The sequence below is a fragment of the Mytilus galloprovincialis genome, chromosome 6 (genome assembly GCF_965363235.1).
Source record: "Mytilus galloprovincialis chromosome 6, xbMytGall1.hap1.1, whole genome shotgun sequence".
In the NCBI taxonomy this organism is placed as follows: Eukaryota; Metazoa; Mollusca; class Bivalvia; order Mytilida; family Mytilidae; genus Mytilus; species Mytilus galloprovincialis.
The window spans coordinates 28,764,484-28,791,066 of record NC_134843.1 but is presented as its reverse complement, the minus strand read 5'-3'; the positions used below and the strand labels follow the sequence as shown (position 1 = coordinate 28,791,066).

Sequence of the window (26,583 nt, the reverse complement as noted above, 5' to 3'; positions counted from 1 at the left end):
ATAGCAATTGCTTCCTTTTCAAAGCTGGAAATGCATCTCTGCGAACTTCTGACCATACAACTACATGTAGTAATATTATCTAGTGGACGATGTTTAGATGTGACTGATCACTTTTATCATTTCTAACAGATGCACCTGGTGTTACAGTAGAAAATTACACTTTTCCACAGACTCAGTCGTCCAAGCAGATCCATAGTACTGTAGATAGTAATCCTCCAGTAAACATGTGTACCTGGAGACAAAAATCTACGTATGGTGAAAATATCAGAGATTTTAGTGACAATAACCTGATATTGACATTACCTACAGTACTTGAAGATCAAAAGTATCAGGACACTGGTGAATATATTTGTACAGCTGAAAATGGTATAATAGGAATCAATGGTCAACTGAAACAGACAGGATCTGGATATGTTATTAGTAATGGTAGTATATTAACGTCATATTACTGCAAAAATCTGCTCGTTAAACTCTTTTCCCCCTTTATCGTACTTGGCTTTAACATCTTTCCTAGATCATATAGATACAACCACGTGTAAACCAGTTTCTCTACATTCCAACATGTTGTCATCTAGATATCATATATTTATCATTATAAGGGTATTATACATAAATTATTATTTGAATTTTTTTTCTATGAAAAACACTCATATTAGTAGATTGCAGTTATAACTTTATGATTTATGTAGCCTATACTCTGTTGTTTGGTCCTAGTTGATGTTATTTTTCTTTTTCTTTTTCTTTTGGTCTTTGATGAAAAGTTGTCTCAATCTCCTTTATTTTGGTGGATTTTAATTCCTCAAAGTTGTTGCTGTCGGATATGCTAATATGATAATCGATCGATGTATCCAAGTTTTGATTACTTCATTTTTAATGTTAGAAATTTTTGTCCATATTCACTAAAGTAGAATTAGTGCGTCTTCTTTATCAACGAACCGTCTTTCTCAATTGACCAGCTTACATTTATTTATCTATACTAATAATCGTTCACCTACACAATCCTCCTTTCTTTATATTGTTCTGTTTCATTGTTCCACATAAAACTAAAAATCAACTTTTTAAAATTTTGCCAGGTATTCTCTATCAATATGTTTTCAGAATGCAACATAAATTATAATGGTAGAATACATGATTTGACAAGTAGTGTCTAGCCTTTCATTATTAAGATTGTTTTTTTCCAACGGTTAATTATTTTTTTTTCTGATCTTTCGTTTTGTTTTGCCGTTACAGATTTGAGTTTTTACATTCATTTTTATATAGTCCAAAATATATGTCAAAAACCTTTAAATTTTGTTCTGTCCGAGGAATATTTTCAACTTTTTGTCCCAATGATTTCAAACTTTCAAGCCATATTTAATCATAACCAATCGAATGCCAGAGAGTGATAAAGAAAAAAATGGTTATATCTAATCTAGCTAAAAAATATAAGGATTAAATCATTTAACTAAATTTGAAAAAAAAACTTTGCAGTTGTTTCATTTGTTATCTTTATCTACAGGCTTAAATTTCAACACACTATGACAAAATATAGCCCAAACTATGTTATGTCGAAGGGTCTTCTTGAAATTCAACCATTATTTGATAGACAGTCCTTTATATCTGTATGTAGAGTATTTATATCTATTGGAAATACTCCTGTATTTTTTTTTAAACAGAACAGTATATAAATTCCCGCTTCATTGAAAAATCTGGAAGATTAAATGATCAAACTTTATAAGATTTTTCTGAATACATATCTTGAAATTGTCTAATATTTAACCTATAATATATGTTTTGAACGTACCCATTTTTTACAGTGATTAGTTTTAATCAATACTTGTTTTTGACATCTATGAATGTGAATATCCAATGGTATCTATAATTAAAATAGTATTTTTTCTGTAATTATCTAAGTTTTACTTCAATAGATATCTACATAATTGAGTAAGAATATGGCTCGGAAATGTGAAATCATGGGGACAAAAAGTTAAAAAAATATATAAGATGGATAGACCGAAACATCAAGATTACGAATAAAACAGGGAGAATATGACTGGGAAATTTGAAATCATGGGGACAAAAAGATGAAATTATTAGATGGACATACCGAAACATAAAGGCGTTGGACACTTTTTTGGAAATAAGGGGAAATCAACATAGGTATTTAAAATTGATCTATCATTGTATATCAATACAATTATTAAAAGGATCCACAGCCAGATATTGAAAAATGCAACTGGTAAACCATCCATTATATAGGTGTTACATTAAGTTCCAATTTTAAAGTTTTAGTACACTCTTCTATTGTTAAGCTTCTTTTGTGCTAAATCTACAATTTCTTTTAGATGACGCTTAGATCTTTTTGAAATCATATTGACTATTTATTGCGGTTATGAAACTCACCCTTTTCAGCCTGAGCCTTTAAAATTATAAGAGTTATCTCCCCATATACTTTTTTTGGTATCATTATACCACGTCCGTAACCTAAAATTAGATAACAACAAAATTATGTTTCTTAATAGCGTGTTATATCTTCAGAACTTTTACCTGATTTGAACTGTAGTGGGTTAGTAACATCTGAAAGGAGTAATAAATACCTTTCAAATTTTTGTTACATATAAACCGTAAACCGTATAGACATATGGTATTTTATATTTCAGATTTAGCTTGCAAAAAACAAAAATCAAGGTCATGTTTTAATTTTTTTTTCTTTCTTGGCCTTAAACTTTTAAAGACAGAAGTAAAAGAAAAAGTGCAAAATGTTTGTTTTATTGTGATGAAGATATGATACATTTGATCGAAAACAATACGATGACCTTTTATAGGTGTTATTGCCCATGACATGTTTTAATTTCAGATTCATTGGCTATTACTTGGTACATGATAAAGTCATTAGGTCTTTTACAAAATCACCTATGACATAGAAAAATGTCAAGTGTGATAAACTTTGGTTAAAACGTATTTTTTGCACTTTTTGGCCGAAAGGGATCAGAATACCATTTATTTATTTTAATAGGCATACATAAACCTTTCATTTGATGACGAAATTAATCTTGAATAAGTGGCTTATTATCCCCTTTATGACAGCAAAAGTCCTCAGACATCCTATGTATTTGGAATCACTTTATAAACAGCTATTCAAATTGAAGTTTGACATTATCCCCCTATTCATGTAATTCAAGGTACGTCACATCCGGTTGAAAACGAAAATAGGTCGAAAAAAATATTCCCTTGAATTTGACAGTTGTAGGTAATTAATCCTACATTGTATTGCAGTAAAACATTTCCGTGTTATAAACATCTGTCTTGGGTATTTCAAAGACCATATTTTTTTTATTTGGGATTTCTATAGTGCCTGAGGTTTCATGATTACTAAACCTTCTACACAGATTAAATAAGGGGAGAATTTTGATTGGTAAACTTCCAGTGATGGTTATTTTCTTAAATTCAATGAAATAGTATGTGAATTTTTTTCTATAGTACTGGACAGGATTAAAATTTACTCATGCCAAGTATTTCTTTATTTAAAACAAAGATTAATTCTGCACATATTCTTGAAAAGTGGAAATTTAACAAAGACTAATAGTGGAAAATCAATGGTGGTATTACACCTAATATGGGAAGCTGTACAGGCACCTTTGACATTGTGAGTAATCTCATGTGTTAAAATTTCTTGCTATTTAAGTGAAATATTACATAAAAAGAAATATTCTGAGTGGATGGAGTCTCAAAAACACATTTTATGAGAAAATTTTCCTGAAATAGGACTCTATCATGAATATTCAGTTGACAGAACAAGCCATATTAGGTCCGAGTACACAGTTATCGTCCTTTGATTTTCGTTGTCCACGAATATAGTCCTTAGTGTGGACAGTGTGTTACTTGCCAATTTTTGTTATATCCCTTCCAAATTTATTTCTCCATGTTTTATGCCTCATATAGCAAGTTGGGGGGTGAAATGACACTGTAAAAAAAATTGGGTCATAAATATTCATGTAAAGTAGTGATTAGGTCCAGCTGAAAAAGGTAAAAAATTAGCACTTCGGAAGCTGTCAAAAGATTTCAAGACCCCCTTAACATAAAATTGTCCATATTTTTAGAGCTGATGAAGCTTTCTATAATTTTGATATAATTTGTCCCAAAAGTAGTACAACACACTGTAAAAATATTATTGAGAAAGCGGAGGTGGGATTTTTGTAATTTTCATTTATTGTCTAAAAGAAATGCACTACGAAATAACTGTGTACTCGGACCATACTAAGTATTGTTGGTTTTTTGTTGTTTCTATTTTGGGGGGGGGGGGCTTTTTCTCCTTATTTCTTATATTCTTCTAAGAAAGAACATTTTTCTAGATTAATAAATATATAGTTATAAGTAAATGAAATTATATTTAATGCTATAACAACAAATTATTTACTAAAATAGAAGCCTTTTATGTCCCTCTATTGAACGCGGCGTATATGTATAAACTAACCAAAAATGACCTTATAATGACGACAAAGAGGTCCATTAGTGATATTTATCTTCCTAAAAATAATCTGGTGTATCATATTCAACTGTTTGTAGGCAGATGAGATAAATATTTGATCATTTATTGTTCCACACTATATTCTATCTTGATGCGGCTTGGTCTGGATTGGTCGAAGAAATTTTGCTCGAATCGCTGTAGATGTCGTGACAAAACTTGACAGAAATGCTTGTAATAACCAGTATTACAAAAGGAAAAAAGCCACATTCAGTTGATTAAACAAGAATGTTTTCGTAAAAGTAAACACATAATCAATAGAAAATACAATGATATACCCTATTTATAAAAGATTGAAAACAGGGGGGGAATATTGATTGACACGTGTAAACTTCACTGCATTCTTATTCATTAACATACACATATATACAATATTTTTGTTTTTATGTTAAATAAAACTACAAAATAGTGTTAACCTGCTTCCATCTTTAGAATCAGGTACACGATATTTACTTTCACGTGAATAACAATCGATTTCCACTACGTGCTATGCCTTTTTAAACATACTGTATAGGAATATATGTGGAATAGACATTTTTGATCGATATTAATATAATGTTTAATGAACTCACTTAAAGACCCATTGGTGGCCTTCGGTTGTTGTCTGCTCTATGGTCGGGTTGTCTCTTTGACACATTCCTCATTTTCATTTACAATTTTATCACTTTCAATGTTTAGCTCCACCGGTGATAACAGCTGACAACAAAGACCATTCTACACAGTATGGAAAGTTTGGTAAAAGTGCTAAAGTATATGTCAATGTGTACAGTATTCCAAAATATTCTAGTGTTAGTTGGTATATAGGTTATAACCAGTTAGTATAAAACAAATATGTTACCGAGGTAGAACCTGCAATAGTTAAAGATGTGTTTTATGGTGAAGACGTACAACTGGATGGTTACAGGATTACTCTGACTATAAGTAATCTACAGGAGGTTGACTTTACCAATTATTCCTTACGTCTTTATTATAGTAGTCAATATGTACAGCATGAAGTGACATTACAATCTTCAAGTGAGTAAATATGATTTTACTTTTGGTACTTATGATGAGTTTATTTAAGGTGAATATATTTACGTAGGTGTATCAGACCTATCTAAAGGTAAAAAACAAAATTATCCGACTCCGAGGTTAAATCAAAACGGAAATTCCGTGATAAAATTCCAGTATCAAAAGCCTTAACACTACAATCGAATGGACAACAACAGTCATATTCCTGACATGTTACATGCATGTTTTTATGTACAAAATTGTGGTAAAATCTGGTTTTATAGGTAGCTTAATCTCTCATTTGTTTGATAGTCGTATACAATTCCTTTATATAGACAACGATGTGTGAACAAAACAAACAGACACAACAGGAAATATTGTTAAAATTAGGTGTACAGACTAAACATTTAACGTTATATTCATGAGGACATATAGAAGGAATACCACAACACGTTATTAAGATGATAACAACGTTTACCTTAGCTGTATTTGGTTAAACTTTTAGGAATTTTGGTCCTCCATGCTCTTCAACTTCGTACTTTATTTGGCCTTTTTAACTATTTTGGATTCGGGCGTCACTGATGAGTCATTTGTAGACGAAACGCGCGTCTGCCGTATATACAAAATGTAGTCCTGGTATCTATGATGAGTTTATTTACTTAGTAGCCAGTATTTATAATTCAAGACCTTCGTGAATAATTTGTGAAGTTGATACATTATATTTATCCAACAAGGTATTGGTCCAATTAACTTTTCGTATTCTTTCACATACTCCTCGGTCATTAACTTCATACTCAGACACTTGGGACGTTTTACAAAGCCTGAGTAGCAGCAGAAAAGGCTTGAATACCGAATAAGTTGTGAAATGTATCTCATACGCAGGTGAAGTTTGCTACTGAGGTATACAATTTAAAGTATCGTCATATATTTATTTTTAAATATGCATTTTCTATATTATTTTCAATCCATTATACCTATTGGAATCGTGCCATTTTGTTAGGTAAACCGTTCTTGAATTACATAATTAAAATGTAGTTAATACTTTGAAAAATAATATATATATTTGCATAAAAAAATGATATTTTAGGTGCACCAGAAACTCCATCAAATTTTACTTTATCTAGTACCAGTGAATCCAGTATTACAGTTCAGTGGATACCTGGATATGATTTTGGACAGACACAGACATTTTACATAGAATATCGTATAACTGGAAGCAGTAAATGGATGTTCAACGAAATCAAAAACAGTAACCAATTCGACTCACATATGGTTAACACCTTGACAGGATTTCAAGATGACACATCATATGATTTAAGAATGTACGCTAAAAACAAATTCAATCAGAGCCAACATACAGATATTGAGACAATACGAACTCTCAAGTCAGGTATACATTGAAATATAACATGTTTTGTTTTTACGATTTTCATAATCAATATACATAATATACGTTTTTTCGAAAAAAAATTATAAGATAATCCGTTATCTGCTTCCTGTTTTTTAGAAATCTTTATGTACACTTAATGTTAAATCTTTAAAAAAAAAACTGTTATGTGTTTGTCTTTCAATATTGCAACTTCCATAAAGAATATCCGAGTTTTTTTTTTATTTTGACCTGTGAATAAAACAAATATAGGAATAACTTACCATTGTGTTTTTTTTTTTATATAAATGTGATTATACAACATGACTTTCCAATTTCGGCATTATATTTTTTTTGTTTTTTTTTAAATTTCATTTCCATGTAAATATAAATTATGTTTAAAAATAAGTTTTTTTACAGACGCTCAAACGTCCTCAAATGCAATAATTGGAACTGTAGCAAGTGTGCTGGTAGTATTACTGATTGTATGTGCCGTCATCGTTAGTATTCTGATCTTCAAAAAGAGAAAAGGTAACATTGTAAATTAAGTTAAAAAAAAAAACCGAATAGACACAAATGTGCTACACTGATCAACTTTTCAAATAATGTTGGTTCAATTATCTTTCAAAACATTTTGTCTCCATCGTATTTGATAATTTTATTCCAGGGTTATATATCCGATATAAAGAATTGTTTAATAATATTATGATATTTCAGTAGCATATCTGAATAACCCCATTCTTTCGTTTGGGTCACCGAAGATGAACCTGGATAGTATGAAATAGATTAACTCTAAGACATGAAAGTCGAATAGTCGAATAAAATAATCTTGAAAAGAATGCTTTCACTTCAATCAACGGTGCATACATAAAAATGACAAAACAAAATCATCAAGACATGTTTATGGATAAATTAGATATAAACGAATACCAACATTGAACATTTGTAATACACTATGTTGCATGCATCGCAAAGTGTCACCACAAGAGAGAGTGATATCAGGAATGATGTAACCGTTAGCATTACGGATTCGCATGTCATTTGTGGTACATATCACATTATAAAACGTACTAGACGATTACAACAAGAATGTCGTACACAATGTGTTTAGTTAATGTATTTTAACTGCATCTGCATGTACCTCATGAATTTGAAATTCATGATTCAGTAAAGGCTGCTTGATATCGTAAGTAGCATTATTTACAATCATGAGAAGCATTACACCATATAGAAGATATCTGACATCTGATACGATATTGCAGGACTTGAATTTCCTGTTATGATTTATTTGAAAGAGGTTGCATATAACAGCCTGCAAGGAAGCCGTGGAATAGAGGGTTCAAAAGGGTCAAGTTGAAATCACATCTTCGATACATTTAAGGACGAGACCATGCTTTTTGGTTTAGACTTCTGATTTGTGATTGTCTTTTAGAATATTCTCTCTCTTTTCCGATTAATCTACTGCCTCTCCCTTCGTCATCATTCACGAAGAGTATACATATATGTTACATGTTGTACTGGATTATTAGAATAAAATGACATCTAAAAGTTTCTTGGAATAAAATACAGCCAGTTGTCAAAACTTCGTTAACGAATCCAAAATATGTCTTTTTTATTGTCTTTATGATTGATTCCTAATGAGGTATTTATTAATTGACAGGCAAGAAAAAAACTAAAAAGTAAGTGCAAAATTATGTTACAGTCACAGAATGACAACAAAGCAGTAAAAAAATAAGGTTTCGTTTTTAGTTAATCATTTTTTTGGTAACTTAAAACTGGTCAGCACAAAGACATACAAAATGATGACTACTAACAAATCAGGAGATACATAATGTAGTAGTGGTAATTTTAAAAACAGAAACGCGGTAAAAGAGAGGCAAAGTTACCAAAGAAATCTTCAAACTTTCAAGTCGAAAATAACATGACAAGACAAAAAACGAAGAACGACGAAAAAACAAACAGTACACAATACACAATATGGACAACTAAAGACTGACCAACACGATACCCCCTAAAACGGTGTGATCTCATGTGCTTTGAAAGGGTTAGAAAATCCTGCTGTACATATGGTACCCGTAGTTGCACAAGTATCAAATCGAGAAACCACAAATGTCATGCCAGTTGTTTATACACATGCATCAATGCTGATTGGTTATTTGTTCGATTGTTGAATCACAGTAATCTCCAGAGTTATTAATACGTTGACTGCTGTATTCTAATTGTGTACGTCTTTTTCGTCAGTTTGTTTTTTCTTACACATTAATGTCATTATAATAGTATTTACCGCAACCGACATATAAGTGGGAAGTTTAGCTTTTTATATAACCAGGTTTAATCCACCATTTTCTACATGAGGAAATGTATCAACCAAGTGAGATGACAGTTGTTTGCATTTCGTTTGAAGTGTTTGAGCTTTCAATAGAGACTGTGTTAAATTACCTTGGAGTTTTGTATCATTGTTTTTGTATTTTACATCATTTTAGATTTGAACAACAATTATCATCTAAAGACGTCACTCTATTATAAGAAAAAAAGATGTAGTATGATTGCCTATGAGACAACACTAAAACAAATGACTTCGAAATTACTATGGGTCATCATATGGTCTTCAACAATGAACAAAACCCATACCACATAATTAGCTATGAAAGGCCTCGCAATAAGAAATATAAAGCAATCCAAACAAATTTATGTACAAAAAAACGAACAAAAATCAAATATATAACACATCAACAAACGTCAATCATAACGGGATTACAACCTTTTCCCAGTGGTGTAACAGTACAACATAAAAACAACGTATAAAAATCAGTTGAAAAAAGGCTTAACCTATCAAATGGATACAAATATGAGTACATCTAATAAATGTTGACGTCGCCGGATATTTGTATATCCCTCAAACAAAAAAACTTACAATAAATATGAGATACTAGCAGTTACTGAGAACTAGTTCAAAGACACTAACAACTAATTAAAAATGCATCTAAGACTAAATTCGCAATCTGTTCACATCCAACATCCACTGAATGTAGTGTAAAGACGCCAAAAGCAGTCCGAAAACAACATGACCTTGTGCAATGCCAAAATACAGGAACCAACAGATTGTAGATACATGAATGTGTATATGAATATTACAATCAAATTTAATTTGCCAATATTTTTTTTATAAAAAAAAACACTTTTAAAAAAAATATTTAATGATATAATTACAGTGTTGAATGGGTAATCTTTCAGGATACGTTTATTCAAAGTATCGATAAGTTTACCAGGATCGTTTCTAAATTTCCGGGATCAGTAAGCAACATCTCCGTTAAAGTGATGATGTGCCATCCCGTTTGAAATAAATTTTCTTGAGGTACAGAAGGTAAACTTCAAAACCAAATCTTTATATATACAGTCGAATTAAGTAAAGATTTTAAATAATTAGTGCATGTAACGAAATTCCTGGCTTAATAATTTACCACTAATACAGATATTACCTTCGTCAAAATCAAAAACGTCAACACAGACGTTGGCATAGCGAACGAGTTGTGACATTTAAACACTGTAAAAGGAACATCACCATCCAAAAAGGGAAAATTAACATTGGAAAAGGAAAAATCTAACCTTTTGTCATAAATGTTAGTTTGGTGTTTTCTGTTTATAACCGAAATATCTTAATCTAGGAAAGGACAGTTATTACTTTTTAAATTTTATTGATTTATAGTAAATTCCTTTTGGTAAATTTCGGCAATATATCTAGAAAATTCTTGATTATTTAAAGGGGCACTAGCTACGAGATATATAAAAAATCGAAAGTATGATTTTGTTTTGTTCAATCAATGTAAAAAAATGTGAAAGTGAAAAAGTGAAATAACAAGTTGCTTTTATCAACTAAAATGGTTCAATTTTGTAAAAATTAAGCTAATAAACATTGATAATGACTTATTCACTTGCAAGTGAATAACTCGACCTCATTAAATCCATATTCATGTGAACTCCAATTTAATCCCGTAGAAAGTGATTGAATAACGTATGCATTGTCCGTGTACGGGTATTTAAAGGAAAAGAATGTCAATATTGAAAGTAAACAAAGGTAAATAATTTGAATAACTGATTCGATCCACACAAAATCATTCTTATAAAGGTAAAAACGACGATAAACAAACATTTTTGATCTATAATACAAAATTTAACAGACCTATAAAAATCAAATTGCACGAGTTGCTTAATCTATCTATATCTGTGTTTCTGTTTACATCGCTTATATGGTCATATAAGGTCAACTCGATAGTTAATCAGATGGCGTCTTGGCACGAAACGAAGCAACATTGTATTGAGATCATGTCCTGTAAATTGTTTGTTTGATATATTTGATAGTTTGGAAAAATGTTTTACATTGTTATAAATCAAATATGAGAATTTGAGTCAAATCGGTGAACATGAATTTGGCAGCTAGTGGCCCTTTAACGAAAAATATAATCAACATAACAATAAGTATTAATCAATTTATCAATCAAATGCAAGTTATAAGTTTAATCTTTTTTTTTTACCATGCATAAGAAAGGGAAATATGTTTTTTTATGAATTGTAAATACGCACTCATTAGTTCTCGCCGAACGATTGAATTTACTTGTAATCAACTCATTAGAAGTTGCAAGAATTGTCTACATCGTTATGATGCCAGACGATACTACATAAAACGTTATGTATTCATACCAAATAACTGATTGTCCTGTGTGAATGCATAGTTTGTCGTAATACTTAGTTGGAATGGATGGATATTGTTTTTGAATTAAAACAAGGAGCGATATTTTTAGGCAAAATTACAGAACGTCAGAGTGAAAATAATTATAATTCTAATTGTAATAAAATGATTTATAACAAAGAAATATACTGTTTATTTTTTAAGAAATACTGGATTTTATGAAAACGGCGGCTTTCAAAATGTGCAAACTGGAGATGAATACGAAGAGGTTGTTAGTAAATCGGGTTAGTCAGATATATGCATTTTATAAATTCTTCTTAAACCACGTGTCCTGAATTAAAAATTATTATTTTTCGTCAAAATATTTTACTTAATGTTGTTAATAATATTAAATGCATTTTTCAACCACAATAACTCATTTACCAGATTTCGTTGAATATAGATAAAGGAAGATGTGTTGTGAATACCAATATAGTGTTCTTTTGAAAATAGAGTATATTTTTATTTCAGATACACAAGAGAAACAGTAAGTATAAGAAGCTTATGCATTTGTTTTGTTTTTATCAGCATTATTAAGAGTTGTTTTTCACTTAATTGCATTTCTACTGAAGATACATAATTGACAATATTTACACATTTTCGCATAGCGGTTTCACTTTAGTAACAATATATATAAGAGAGAGTTATCATAATTATCATTCACATATTACAGAACTAGTAAAACCTACGAAGCACTTCGAACAAAGGAGACTGTTGACGTTTATGATGATTTGGAGAATAGCAAAGGTATGTGTAATATAACGTTATCGTTTTAAATCACATGTATCAAATCTGCAAATCATAGTAGAAATAAAATGTAATACTAGTAAGAAATCTTTTAAATATTGTGCTTAGTATTCAGTGTGACAAACTAGCGTTCCCTTTATTGGCGATTTGTCAGTGGCTATAGAATTAAATCATATTGATAATGAAATTTCATACAAAGTTGATGAGATTATAAATGAAAAAAGTTCTTTAAAGACGCCTTACACAGCACATTCCTGTTGGTAAAGAAAAAACAAAGTAATTTAAATAATTCAACATTATTTACACAGTTATTCTATGAATAAAATTGCAGTTTATAAAGGAACACACACATTAAAATACAAAAAAATACATTCAAAAAGAACAAAAATATTGTTGAACATCATCGATGGGATGTATTAAAATTGTATGAGAGGGAAGCCTTTAAATGGAACAACCACAATTGTCATTTGTATTTATTGTAGGCCTCCCATCGTCTAAATCGTAAGTGTTTATATTGATTACTTTTTCATATACTTTTATCATTCAATCGTTTATCTTCTGCATAAAAAAAACATCAAAGTTACCACTGTCTTATATTTGCACGTAAGAGACGACTTTCGTCAATATGCTGTAAACTTATCAGTGTCACTCGAATCAAAACATCTTTACAGGTTTACAAATGTATTAAGGAGATGTTATTGTACCAATCAAAGGAATTATCTCTTATTAATTCTGTCCGCTGTTATTAAATAACGTTATGATAATAATAAGGAAAATTCCACAGTGAATAGTATTGCATATGGTTTGTTTTAAGGAGACCTATAAAATAGAATTATGTCTTACTAAATACGGAGTATACTTATAAAAAAGAAGATGTGGTATGATTGCAATGAGAAAACTATCCACAAAAGACCAAAATGACACAGACATTAACAACTATAGGTCATATATATATTTTGGGCAACAGGTTATGATGATATTTAATTGATTGATTGTTGATGTTAAACGCGCCCGCAGAGAACCATTTTTTAACTCACTCTGTTGCAAAGGACCCTACAAATATGGAAACGAAAGATATAAAACCTACAAGGCTGAAATTGTAAGGGCACCATGCGAATAAATAATAAATATGAGGAGATGTGATATGAGTGCCAATGAGACAAATCTGCATCCGAGTCACAATTGATAAAAATAAACCATTATATGTCAAATAACGGTCTTCAACACGGAGCCTTGGCTCAGAGCGAACAGCAAGCTGTAAAGGTCCCTAAATAATACAAGTCGATAACTATGCAAACAGGAAAATCAACGGTCTAATCGATTTAAAAAAAAAACAAAAATAGATAATTGCGTTCAGTTTACAGAGAAATAATAATTATAATATAGTTAAGACAGTCATCATTTCATTATTTAATTTTATTCACACGTTTATGACCAATGGCACAAATGTTAGTTTCTCGCACTTAGCTGGAAATTAGATTAAAACCAAATTTTGTTTTACGAAATCTGATGTACTTTCCGAACGATAACCATTCCACATTGTATATAACAAAAATAAAAGAAAACTAGCATAGAATAGGAGAATATGAGTTAAACTATATTATATCGAGTGCTTGAACATATATTTCATCGCTGTCCATTTAAAATCGCAAGCATTGAAAATGATGTTTAAATTATTACATAATGCTAGTAATTATAGGTTAATAAATATGATATTCAGACTCAATTATTTTTTCATACTACTTTGATTACAATATGTATGTACAGAATGTAGTTCCCACGTCCCATTGGCGAGATCATATTGTTCAGTGTATTTGATTTCCTTTTTTAAGATGACAGTGATCATCTTCACTTCTTTTACTAGCTTTAATGGATTTCTAACGATTATACATAAATCGTCAAGATAAAATCACTGGACGTTAAGCAACCAACAATCAATCAATCAAGATAAAATAATCTATTAAACTCTTAGTTTCCTTTTTATTAAATTTTATATAGAAAAAGTTGAATAACTTGTCTGTATATGTTTCAGCACCAGTAAAACCTATGAATCACTTGGAACAAAAGACGCTGTTGAGATGTATGATGATTTAGATAATCACAAAGGTGTGTAATATTTATATGTAAAATACATTAAATGGGCATCTATGAGAAAACCATGCAGATGGTGCTCCATGCAAAGTTGTTTGATTTTGATGAAACTTTGCTGACATGTTCAGGTTGACCTCATATGAAAGTCATGCAAGTTTGAAGCCCTTACACTGCTGGTAACCATGGCAACGATATGGATTTAGGGTATTTTCGAGTTTATTTATAGATGCATTTACTGAAATGCATAGATTTCATAAATTTCTCAAATAGAAATAAATACTATAATACTTCTGAGTGTTTATATACTTTAATAGCACAGATAGGATGTGTGTGAAGTATAAATCACATAATTTTATTATACATAATGATATATATAGAAAATAAGGGTGTGGCAAAACACATAAAATGATAAAAAATATGGCCTTTTCATCTAATCATACTAAAACAGACACTACAGCCCAAAAGTCGCTTTAATTTACCCTAAATTTCAGAAATGCTTTGCAATTATTTTGGTTCAAAATATTTTGAAGGGATTTCGGTTGCAAATTAATTTTATAGATTTTATTGATCATTTAGATAGCCTCCCCCCCTTTTTTTGTATTTTCGCAATAAATTGAGGAAAGTCTCATATTTTAATGAAACCAAGCATTCAAAAATAAATACTTGAATTATACAGATTGTAACATGCAGTATAGGTAAATCAAATAGAAAATTCAAAGTGAAATGGATTTTTGTGTCACAACATATAGCTTAAAAAAGGGGGGGAGCTGCCAAAGACAATTTTTTGGGGTATTTTTTTTTATTTCAAATTCCTTTAGTACACTTGTCCCTATTACTTTAAAGAGTAAAATCCATTCATTTCTTCCTAGTAATCTCATTCTTTGGTTATTGCAGCTTGCTAATTACTAAAGTGGTATTCTGGTTACTGAAAAATGATATGAAATTCAATGTCAAGTTCATCATATTGAAAAATCTTAAGTATTGACATTCAGAAGTTGTGTCTGACAGGTAAACAAAATTAAGACACGTTGCAACCTTTTACTTGCATGCTGGTTACCATATAAGTCATTTTGATCATGAGTACCTGAGACAGTGTGGATAAAATCTGAATTTCTATTGTACAAAGGGAGATAATCCAATAAAAATGCTGATTTTTAAAACCTTAAAATTGCATGTACATATTAATTTAAACTAACATACACTTCATCAATTTAATAAAATATAAACATATCTCTATTTGGTTATCTGGAGAGAGAGTTAATAGTGCATTTGAGCAAATGCTCTTGGTTTGCTTTTGTTGTAGTACTTAAAATTTCTAAAATTCTCCTAAAAAAAGGTCTAAATTTAAAAATTCTCTTTAAGCATTGATACATTTTTAAATATCTCAATCTGTATAAATGATCATAAATGTTATTATTTTTTATAGCATTAGTATTATATTTAACAATCAATGAAGATGATACAATAACACTAAATAATGCTTACATGCAAGAATAAGATTATTATAAACATACATAAAAATTAATTCGAATTGACTTAGCAGCACAAGACAATTGTTGCATTAGGTATGGAATTTAGGGAAGTACTAAATTGTTTCCATACTATCTTATAAGAATTTACATACATGTAACTACATGAACTATGAAAGGTAATTTACTAATAATTCAATGAATAAAACTAGTTAGTCAATCTAAGAAACAATTTCTGACAAATGAAAATATTATTATGTTTATCAAATGGCCAAGTACATTCGTAATCTTCTTGATTGTCTTCAATACTGATGACCTTTTAATACAGAAGTAATTTTAGACTTCTTATTCCCTGATGAGAAAGCCTTGCTGATGGTGAGACAGTGAGAACATTCTATTTCCTAGAAAATATCTCTCTCTTCTCGTTTGTGTTGCAACTGTGTGTTGACTTGGTGGTTTTCAAGACTTCAGCGAGATTCACATTGTCGTTTTTTTCCTTTTTTTCAAAGCATATGAGTTCCATTTCAAGTTATTTTTATTTGAGCTTGCAATTTTTTAACATCAACAGGAAAAATCAAAGACAGATCAGAGCCTTATTCAAGTATCAGTAATATTATCTAAGTTTTTCTTCATCATAAACATGTTTATCAACAAAAATGTGTCTCAGCAATCAGTCTTCTTTCATGAACTCCAGTTATTTTTGGATCACCAAATGTCTGTAAAAAATAATAAGAAAACAATTGTTATACATTAAATGATTGAAATTTCCTAAAAAGAAATTATTTATTAACTTTTTCCTAGTGTAAAATGTGTTTCGATTATCACAACTCTGACATTCCAGTACATAGAATAAGAAATAAAGTATACTAGCTAAAAATTGACCTAAATTTGATTTTTTTCTTATTCCAAGCTGCAGCAAGCTTAATTTTAATGAAGTTAATTTTGCAGATTTCATCTTGTATTAATGACGTTATGACAATACAAAAATAGGGAGATGAGTATTGATTGCAAATGAGACAAATATCCACAAAAGTTCAAATGAAATGAATGTAATGCCTCTGTACAACCTTCAACAATGAGAATAAAACAGCTCAAGGGTACATTCTATTACAAATACAGAGATTGCACCTTCATCAGGTTGGGGGGGGGGGGGGGGGGGGGGCACTATATAGACACTACATTCAAACTTGATTCACATGATACAGTTCAGAATTTGGATTGTGATGAATTATTAGACACATCATACATGTAGGTTTCTGACACAGAATAAAAGAACTGATGATTTTGAAATTGGACTTGTGCCAATATCCAAAATCTAAAGTTTAAAAGACATGATTAGATTTATCATATCAAAGAACCCCATATATGCAATTTTTAATGAATTTTAACAAAGTTAAAGTTTGGACCCCAATTTGAATCAACTGGAAAACTGAGCCCAAATCATAAATCTTAACATGCTAAATGCATGATAACATTTAGCATAGAAAAAAAACTTCAATAATATTTTAATAAACTAACAAAGGTTATTTTGCCCCCATGATCTTTTTTGCAATTTGAAAACGAATATTAAAAATCTAAACATATAAGAAGTATTTAACCCAAAAAAGTACAATACACTGTTTAATTTTGCATAATATCAAAGCACACCAATTATTCAATTGTTTTATGAAATCAAGTTTAACTTTGGACCCTTTTGACCCTATAGCTGATATACAAAAAATGTAGACCAATTTAAAAACAAGCTAAAACATTTGAAATTGGTAAAACAATAAGCATTGGAAACATATATATAATTAATTTTACAGCTAATTTCTTAAGGCATGTAAATCTAAAACTTCGGTTACATGTAGCTTGCATGGTTTGTTTGTATATTGTACAATTGCAATTGACATAACGTCTAATCAAATTTAAAAGTACTCCATTAAGGTTCAAATATGCCTATATTTATTGTTTGAAGATATCAACCTTAATTACAAAGCTTGAATCAATATTTATACAAACAGAGCAAGCAAACCTACCAAAGTTTTACTCTACACGCATTAGGAAAATAGCTGTAATAATGGTAAAAGTGTTTTTTCAAAAATGAAAAATACAAATGTAGTCTTCAGGTTTACCATAAATGCATGTATACTTTATATATAAATGAGGATCTCAGTGTCAAGCTGACAAGAAAACATATTTTTTTCTAGGTTTAATTCTTATAAAGAGAACAATTCCAATGATGAGTAATGAAAATTTTGTTGTGTAAATTGTACTGATATGGCCCTTAATTGATCATAAAAAAATTAATATGAGTGTTCTGTGTGTAATGTTTACTTTTTGTTTACCAGATTGTTAAAATTGAAGGGTTAATCTAATTTATTGATTATTTATCATGTTTTTACAATAATAAATGTAACTGGTCAATTTCCAATTTCTATATATGATTATATTTCACAAATAATGCCACAACACAGGTCTTATTTGCTGTCTATTTAGTAGTCTCTTGTTATGACTTGTTTGATTCATTTTTTTATCAATTATATCATATATTTACCTATGTGATCTCCTATCATATCTGCTTTCATTTTAACATTATTTTTGTGCTTTTCCATCTTCAACATTAACCTGTTGATAAGAAATAAAATATTGTATATTTGTACATTTGCATGATCAGTACAGTGAGTTACATCTACATGTACATTGTACATTAAGTTGGCTTAACATAATGCATTGGTTCATTGAAAAAAAAAAGTTTTGTAGATATGATAATTAATTTGTGTAAATGTCATAAATGCTATGATATCAATCACATCATCAAGTAATTCATTTCTTCAGTATTGTTATTTTGAATTTGTTTTATCTTAGTGAGTAATCTGTAATGTTATAATCTCATGTTGCCCCTTCTGGGCCCTTTAATTTGGAATACATTTGTAAGCATATTCTATTCAGATTCTATTTTATTAACCAGTGGTCTCGCTAGCCCAAAATAGAAGGGCGCCGCGCCCTGGATGCCCTCAGCTGCGCCCTGTGTGCCCTCAGATGCGCCCTGGGTGCCTTCATCCGCGCCCTTCTGCCCTGACGTCTTTTTCCAAAATGATCTTGTGCCGTTTTGGTAAAATTTTGTTTCATCGATTTCTGATCTCCAAGTTAATTACATATATGACACCTGTGTGATTGCCCCCAGGTTAATCATGTCAGCACAATCAATTACAATGATAATGACTTCAAAGGTGTTAATAACTAGGTAATTTAATTAGGACAATGTATCTTTTTGTCATACTTTTGATGAATGTGTCAGCGAGTGTGTTTAGCTTGGGTCGGCATTTTCGATCTCCAAGTCACAATGGAAGAGCGTACAACTATAAATGAAGACTTTCATGACTTTAGAATTGAATTTAAGTCATCAAAATAAAACTATGCCTTTACAGAAATGCCTTCCATCTCAACTTGTTAGCGACAAGCACAGATTTTAATTAACCCAAACGTGGTGGAAATTGATTTTGGAGTTACTTCCCCTGTTTTAGCTTATTACAAATTTGTGCTCTAAAAATATTATCTAGTACCAAAAAAAGGAATAAATTACCAATTGAATATATAATAACATAATAATGTTACCTTAAAGATATTAACTGTCTTTGAACATATTAAAAAATATATATTGCAATTTCTACTTGATAATTATACTTTTAGCAATCCATGTTCTAAACATTGTTAAATTAGTAATGCTCTCTGTTTCAGATCAAATGAAGTATTCAAATCTATAATTCCTATATAGATTAAAAAAAAAAAAAAAAAAAAAAAAAACACATATTCTTTGGTAATTGGTAGAGTGAAGTTGAACTGTAAAAACATAATATGTTGATGAAGATGTACTATATCAATCATAACTACACAAACAATGAAATAAAGACTATAGTTGAAAAGCATCTTTATTTAAGAAAAACAACATATACAGTAATAAAAAAAGAGATTCGTTAACTCGTGATACACACAGAAACGTAGACAAAAAAATGAGCAGTGCCTTTTCTTATCATAAAAAGTGCCCTGCCCTCCACTGGCACCCTGCCCCTTTTGATTTCTAGCTAGAGCACTGTTAACGATAGAAGTAAAGACATGTACAAGTTCTCTTTCCATGTTTATAACTGTGATACATGACCTGCACTAAGGAAATGTAAAGAAAAAGTCTCACAGTAACCAATTTTTAGAGAGAAAAAAAAAACAGCTCATAATTTGTAAAACAATTTTTTGAGATTGAGAACCATATATTGTATCAATCTAGCTGCATTGTACAATGTACATGTAGTACTGGTAAAGGAATGAATAAAGACAGGAAATTCACAACTCTTTGGGAGCTATATTGTGACGTTAACAGTGCTTAATCAAAACCTGTCACAAAAATCTTTAGGATAGGGATAAAAATAAAGGTAGGTAAGGGTAGTGCGGTTATATAACACATACTTTTTAGTTGGCATAAATGTACAGTAGTTTTCGTATGTTTATGTAATTTATACGTGTTTCTCGTTTCTCCTTTTTTTTAATATAAATTAGACCATTGATTTTCCTGTTCGAAGGTTTTTACACTAGTAATTTAGGGGTCCTTTATCATGTTTATAGCTTGTTGTTCCGTGTGAGCCAAGGCTCTGTGTTGAAGGCCGTACATTGACCTATAATGGTTTACTTTAATACATTGTTATTTGGATGGATAGTTGTCTCATTGGCACTCATACCACATCTTCCTATATCTATCTACTGAATGTTTTCTATTTCAATGGGTTGTATTTGAAAAAAAAGGATTTGAAGCAAACATTATTTTTAAATTAGGAGAAAAAAAAACAAGAGTCAATGGACTCTATTACCAATTTGTCAAACAAACTCAGGGCGAACAGACCTGATACCGGAGGGCTTTGTAATAGAATATATATTTTATCATGATTCTTGAGAGACTGAGAGAGAAAAAAGTTTTTCTATTAAAATTTAGAAGGCAAAAACATAAATCTTTTAGTTTCAGAAGAATTTTAAATCATTATAAATGTATGTCAATGAAAATTAAATCAGTGTTTGCTTCATGAAAATTATGTAAATACCCCCCCCCTTTTTTCCCCCAAAGAGAAATGGTCTATGCTCTTCTTCCGATATTTATGTTTTGAATCAGATGTGATGTTTCTACAGTAGGGTTTTTTATGGTGTGAAATTGCTTTTTATGATCTTTTATAACCACAAAAAAAAATAACAAACTTACCAGAACCAACTGAAACTGAAAGTTTTGCTTTGAAATTTCCGTTGCTTGATTTGGAAGGGTCATGCAAGGATGGCAGCAACTCATTTTGTCTTCTTGTCTACTGCAATCAAACTCCTGTCCATGTTTGCAGCATATGCATTTTAAAATGTGAGTCTGAAACCTAGACATGATAGTGATAGTCTAGCCTCATGAGTCATGTCTAGACTATCTGATCAGGATCAGACTTATCCCAGTGGCAGTGGGAATGTCTTTGCCACATGGTTTGCTATGTCTTTGTTACACTCTTTCAATAAAAATAAGTTTTTGGCTACACCATACTCATCAAAAATATCATTATTTCCTATCTTTCTGCACATTTGTTGACTTCCCTCCTTCTGTTATTGACACTAAATCTACCTTTTATTGTGAAGAGTTTTACAAAGGAAGATAATTTTAGCTATATTTTTCAGTTTTTCATCTTTTATTCAAATAAGCTTATATCAATTTGCAACCAAAATCCCGTTAAGGAATACTAGTTTGTAGTGAACCAAAACGTTTAACAAAATATTTTTTCAATTTGAGTGACTTTTGAGGTTTTATGGACATTTTCAGTACAGGCTGATTTCAAATTTAAGAAAAACACAATTATGTCAATAAAAATAAAAACAAAAATAAAGGTTGAAATAAGATCCAAATAACAGTTTATTTTAGTAGAAAGTCTGAATTTTAAGGCCAAACAAATTTTTTTGTCATATAATACTTTAAACTATTCAATAAAAAAAACCCAAAAATGTCCATTTTCAACAACATTTTCCAGCAAATTTGGTACTAAACAGGAATTGCCCTGTATTCACATAATTTGAGATAATTTGTAATTTTTTAACCATAGAACTATTAGATGTACTTAATACTTTACTAGGAACCCCAAATCAGCTGAAAATTCCACAAACCCTTTCATAATTTTTTTTTGATTTTGCATGGTTTTCTCGTAGACATCCATTTAAGTGTCTAACTGCTTCGCAAATCATTATAGAAGAATGTAAGTTTCGTATACTTTCAGTGAGTTGTAGAAAACGAAACATTGCGGTAAAACAAACAATAACGCCAACAAATATCAAACGATAAATATTTAAAGAAAAAATGAATATTGGCTTCGAAGTGAATAAATTATTGTTGTTTTCTTCAACGATGTGTAAAAACCGTACACATATATTATCCAGTGAATCTTTCAAATTCTTCAGAATAATATATATATAGATATAGGAAGATGTAGTGTGAGTGCCAATGAGACAACTCTCTATCCAAATAGCAATTTATAAAAGTAAACCTTTATAGGTTAATGTACGGCCTTCAACACGGATAGATAGATACCAAATAGATATGAAATATCTTGATATATCAGAGTAATATGTATGCATAATTTTTGCTGTTATTCATCTAACTAATTCTTCAAACTTGAACGTAATTTAAGACACTTTACATTCAACATCAAGCTGTCCTATGGTTATTGTATCTCTATATTAACTGCATTATAAACCAGTTTACCACAAATCATAATTATATTTGCATCACATATTGCATGCTAGAAAAGTTTTAAATATAAAAATTTGCTATTTGTAAATCTTGTAGGCCTGCCATCGTCTAAACCGTAAGTATTTATATGGATGACTAATGCGTACATGTAATTGTGTATCCTTAAAGTGGTCATTTTCTGTTTAAATACAATCGCACAAATAAAACTAGGATATATTTGGGTACAATTTAATCATGTTTCCCTATATGCTTTTTTTTTAATTAGTGAACAATAGCATTAAACTATTGTTAATGTTGAGGTTCTTATTGTTGATCTCATCTCGTGTGAAACTGAACATCGACAGAGATTAAAAGATGACTTACAACAAACAAATTCGACATATACATACCTTGCCCTAAAAAGTTAGTTTGATCATTAGTGTAAGATAAACTCCTACAAGTACAGCGTCACTGAAAATTTGATATTCAAAGGTTATACTACAACAAAAAAAGCGATGCAGATCTAGTAGTTGTACCGTGATTGATACCGTACAACTTGCACATGATGGTGTTTTTTTTTACATAAACTATGTGTTAAGTCACAACAACGGATGCAAGTTTTTAAAAGCTTTAAAGCTCTCACGTTAAGAGGATATGAATAGACAAAAAACTCTTTTATTGTATGATATTAAAGGAAGTTTTCTGTTGATATAAAATTGAAAATGGAAATGGGGAATATGTCAAAAAGACAACAACACGACCAAAGAGCGGACAACAGACGAAGGCCAACAATGGGTCTTCAACACAGCAAGAAACTTACGCAACCGGAGGCGTGCTTAAACTGGCCCCTCAACAAAAATGTATATTAGTTCAGGGATAATGAGCGTCAAACTTAACTCTGAAATATACACAAGAAACTGTAATTAAAACCATACAAGACTTTCACAGACCAGAGGATCCTGACTTGGAACAGGCTCAAAAATGCGGCAGGTTTGAACATGATTTCCGAGATCTCAACCCTAACTTTTACCTCTAGTCAATGTAGAAAAATCAAACCAACAACACTACGCGTAACAGTAAAACTCTAAACAAAATGACCATGATACATAAATTAACAAATGACTTCTAGCAGTTTCTGCAATGCCAGCTCCAGACCTCAGTTAAACTGAGTGAAAGATAATGAATTCATGATATGAATATCAAGTACAAACAATCCCGTTATGGGTCTAGTATTATACCATCATAAAATAAATGAGAAGGACATAACCCGTATCATGTCAATAACTGGTTTTAGAATGAATGTGTTTATGTCCGATGCAAAAACCATATACGCGAATGAATATTTAAGCCAAAATATGCCATCTTTAATGACCTGACAATAGTATCGTAACTATATCCCTTCTCAATAATAGTTATCAAAGGTACCAGGATTATAATTTAGTACGCCAATAAGTCTGATTAAAGGTTTGTTAGCTTTTGAGGTGAATGCCTTCAAAAATATAAATGTATTATGAAGCACTTTAATCTTCTGAGATCAATTTCTGTGCACAAAACCAATGAAACCAACTATATACACCCATTTCAAATCATTCAATACGAACTATGTCTAATTGAACATAAAAGCAACAAGACCTTTTACATACTATATTGCAGTTATATTATGTGTTTTAGTTCCGTGGATCATTATGAAGCATTGGGTACCCAAGATAAACCAAATGTGCATGAGGAATTAGAAAAACAGAAAGGTAGTCTTATGAATCAAAAACAGATAATGTTTTCTTAGATGTTAAAATTTCAAAGTATTTTCCTTTTAACTATCAAGATTATACAGTCATGTATCTTGTTACTTACTGAACTTCTGATATTTATATTGATAACTTAAACACATGTATAATGTTAATACAACGCAAGATCGTACAAGGATAGTCTTGTGGTTGAATTATATATAAATAGAATGCAAGCATTTACTGAAATACGTTTTATTTCTGTAATGAAAAGCTTGTAATGGTAACTTAAACTTAAAGAAAGGTATATTGTAATCAAATTTTGAATTATTAAAACTATCTTAGCATGCATATATTTTATGAAGAAATCCTAAAACATTCAATAACAAATTTGGTACAGTAAGTAATAATTTTCTGTCACATATTCTTAAATTCCAAACATTATTACCTTCAATGAACCACAGTCAATTTCCGTTTTTCTGTTTATGATATATACATGTAGTCAAAGCCACATAATATGTACAGTTAAATTTAAAGTTCGATTATATTCAAAGTGCCATAGTTCCTGTTATTAAAGGTACTCTTGTTGCAACTTTTAATGTGGCCAACATGAGCATATTTTACTATATTTAGCACCTAGCTATGCTCATATACTCTGATATGCACTCGTCTTGCAATCTAAATTGAAGTACATCACAGAACTTACCTGCATTGATTTTTGACTTTATTCGTCCTGAATTCCTGAAAACACATGATTGTTTTCCATCTTCAATCAATTGGGAGCTGCTGAATTGATTTGAAATTCTTCATCAAATGAGAACAGATCGGTAAAATGTGCCTTATCTTAAATATACAACAACAATATAACACAACAAATATAAACTTACTGTGACTTAATTAATTAGGAATAAACATTTAAGTATATGAGGCAAAATGATGATTTTTTTTATTGCAATTATTATGTTGTTATTTTAGTGTTATATTTAACATTGCCATTAAAGTGCGAGGTTTGGCATGCCACAAACCCAGGTTCAACCCACCATTTTTTTTCTTTACAAATGTCCTGTACCAAGTCAGGAAAATGGCCATTGTTATATCATAGTTCGTTTCTGTCTGTGTAACATTTTAGCCTTGTGTTTACGTTGTGTCGTTTGTTTTCTCTTATATTTGAGTGTGAATTCATATTACTATAAGACGTACGCGTGTGACGGTACTTTAAATAAAGGCAACAGTAGTATACCGCTGTTCAAAACTCATAAATCCATGGACAAAAAACAAAATCGGGGTAAAAACTAAAACTGAGGGAAACTTTTCTATCCAAATAAATGTATTTGGTTTTGATGTTATATTTGTTTTTCTCATCGGATTTTGTCTGATGCTTAGTCCGTTTCTGTGTGTGTTACATTTTAATGTTGTGTCGTTGTTCTCCTCTTATATGTAACGCGTTTCCCTCAGTTTTAGTTTGTTACCCCGATTTTGTTTTTTGTCCATAGATTTACGAGTTTTGAACAGCGGTATACTACTGCTGTCTTTCTTTAATTTTTACAACATATTAGCAATTCCAAATTGAACATCTCCACTCAGCGAAATGGTACAGTGTAGCAATATTTATTTTTTGACTTTCAAGCCTTCAGTAATAATGGAAAAAAAACATTAAAGAAATTAATGTTTGCATTACATGTACATTGAGTTATTTGATATATTTCAGGACAAGCAGAAAAATTGTATGTCATTGAAGCATTCTGAGCTATATTCCAGTACAAGATTTTGTGATAGAAACTGTGCAATTCAATGAGAAAAAGAAATATGTGTTTGGTGCTTATTGTTCGATGATGTGGACTGCAGAACTGTGCGATTTCTGTGTCCTGCATACTTATGAACTTATGCTTTATCCTATCAATGCTTGATATTATTTAAAATTGTTATTAGCGTGTTAAGGTGGTACCTTACACTACAGGGAGATAACTCTGTAAAATCGACTAAACGTTTTAATTGCGTTGCGTTGTTAAGGAGATATTGAGCTTCTCAATGATCAAAATTAGTGTTTGTGTAAATTAAACGAGCCAAATTAATTTTAGTGAAGGTGTTGGGTGCCACCTTAATCAGAAAGGAAAACTCGAAATGGAAACAGTGAAATATTAACTCTTTACACTGTCATGCAATTACCACTTGATTTTTTGAAAGACATTTATCTAGTCAAATTCATATACATAAATGTAGCATTTGTAAATATATCAATAAAACATAACATTCA

At 30.4% G+C, this 26,583-nt stretch overlaps 1 protein-coding gene and 1 long non-coding RNA gene across 2 annotated transcripts; one reads left to right on the top strand and one right to left on the bottom strand.

Moving 5' to 3' along the window:
• Positions 1 to 129: 129 nt before the first annotated feature.
• LOC143079321 (uncharacterized) lies at positions 130 to 26,583 on the top strand. The gene is made up of 13 exons (XM_076254581.1): positions 130 to 426; positions 5,183 to 5,518; positions 6,582 to 6,884; positions 7,281 to 7,391; positions 8,521 to 8,539; positions 11,752 to 11,831; positions 12,058 to 12,073; positions 12,260 to 12,333; positions 12,816 to 12,834; positions 14,366 to 14,439; positions 22,723 to 22,741; positions 24,277 to 24,350; positions 26,038 to 26,583. The coding sequence occupies exons 3-13, from the start codon at positions 6,722 to 6,724 to the stop codon at positions 26,073 to 26,075; spliced, it is 687 nt and encodes a 228-aa protein (XP_076110696.1). The 5' UTR covers positions 130 to 426; positions 5,183 to 5,518; positions 6,582 to 6,721; the 3' UTR covers positions 26,076 to 26,583.
• LOC143079316 (uncharacterized) lies at positions 16,453 to 21,472 on the bottom strand. The gene is made up of 3 exons (XR_012979381.1): positions 21,115 to 21,472; positions 18,430 to 18,500; positions 16,453 to 16,609 (listed from the first exon to the last, which is right to left on the bottom strand). It is a non-coding gene; the product is annotated as an uncharacterized LOC143079316 (long non-coding RNA).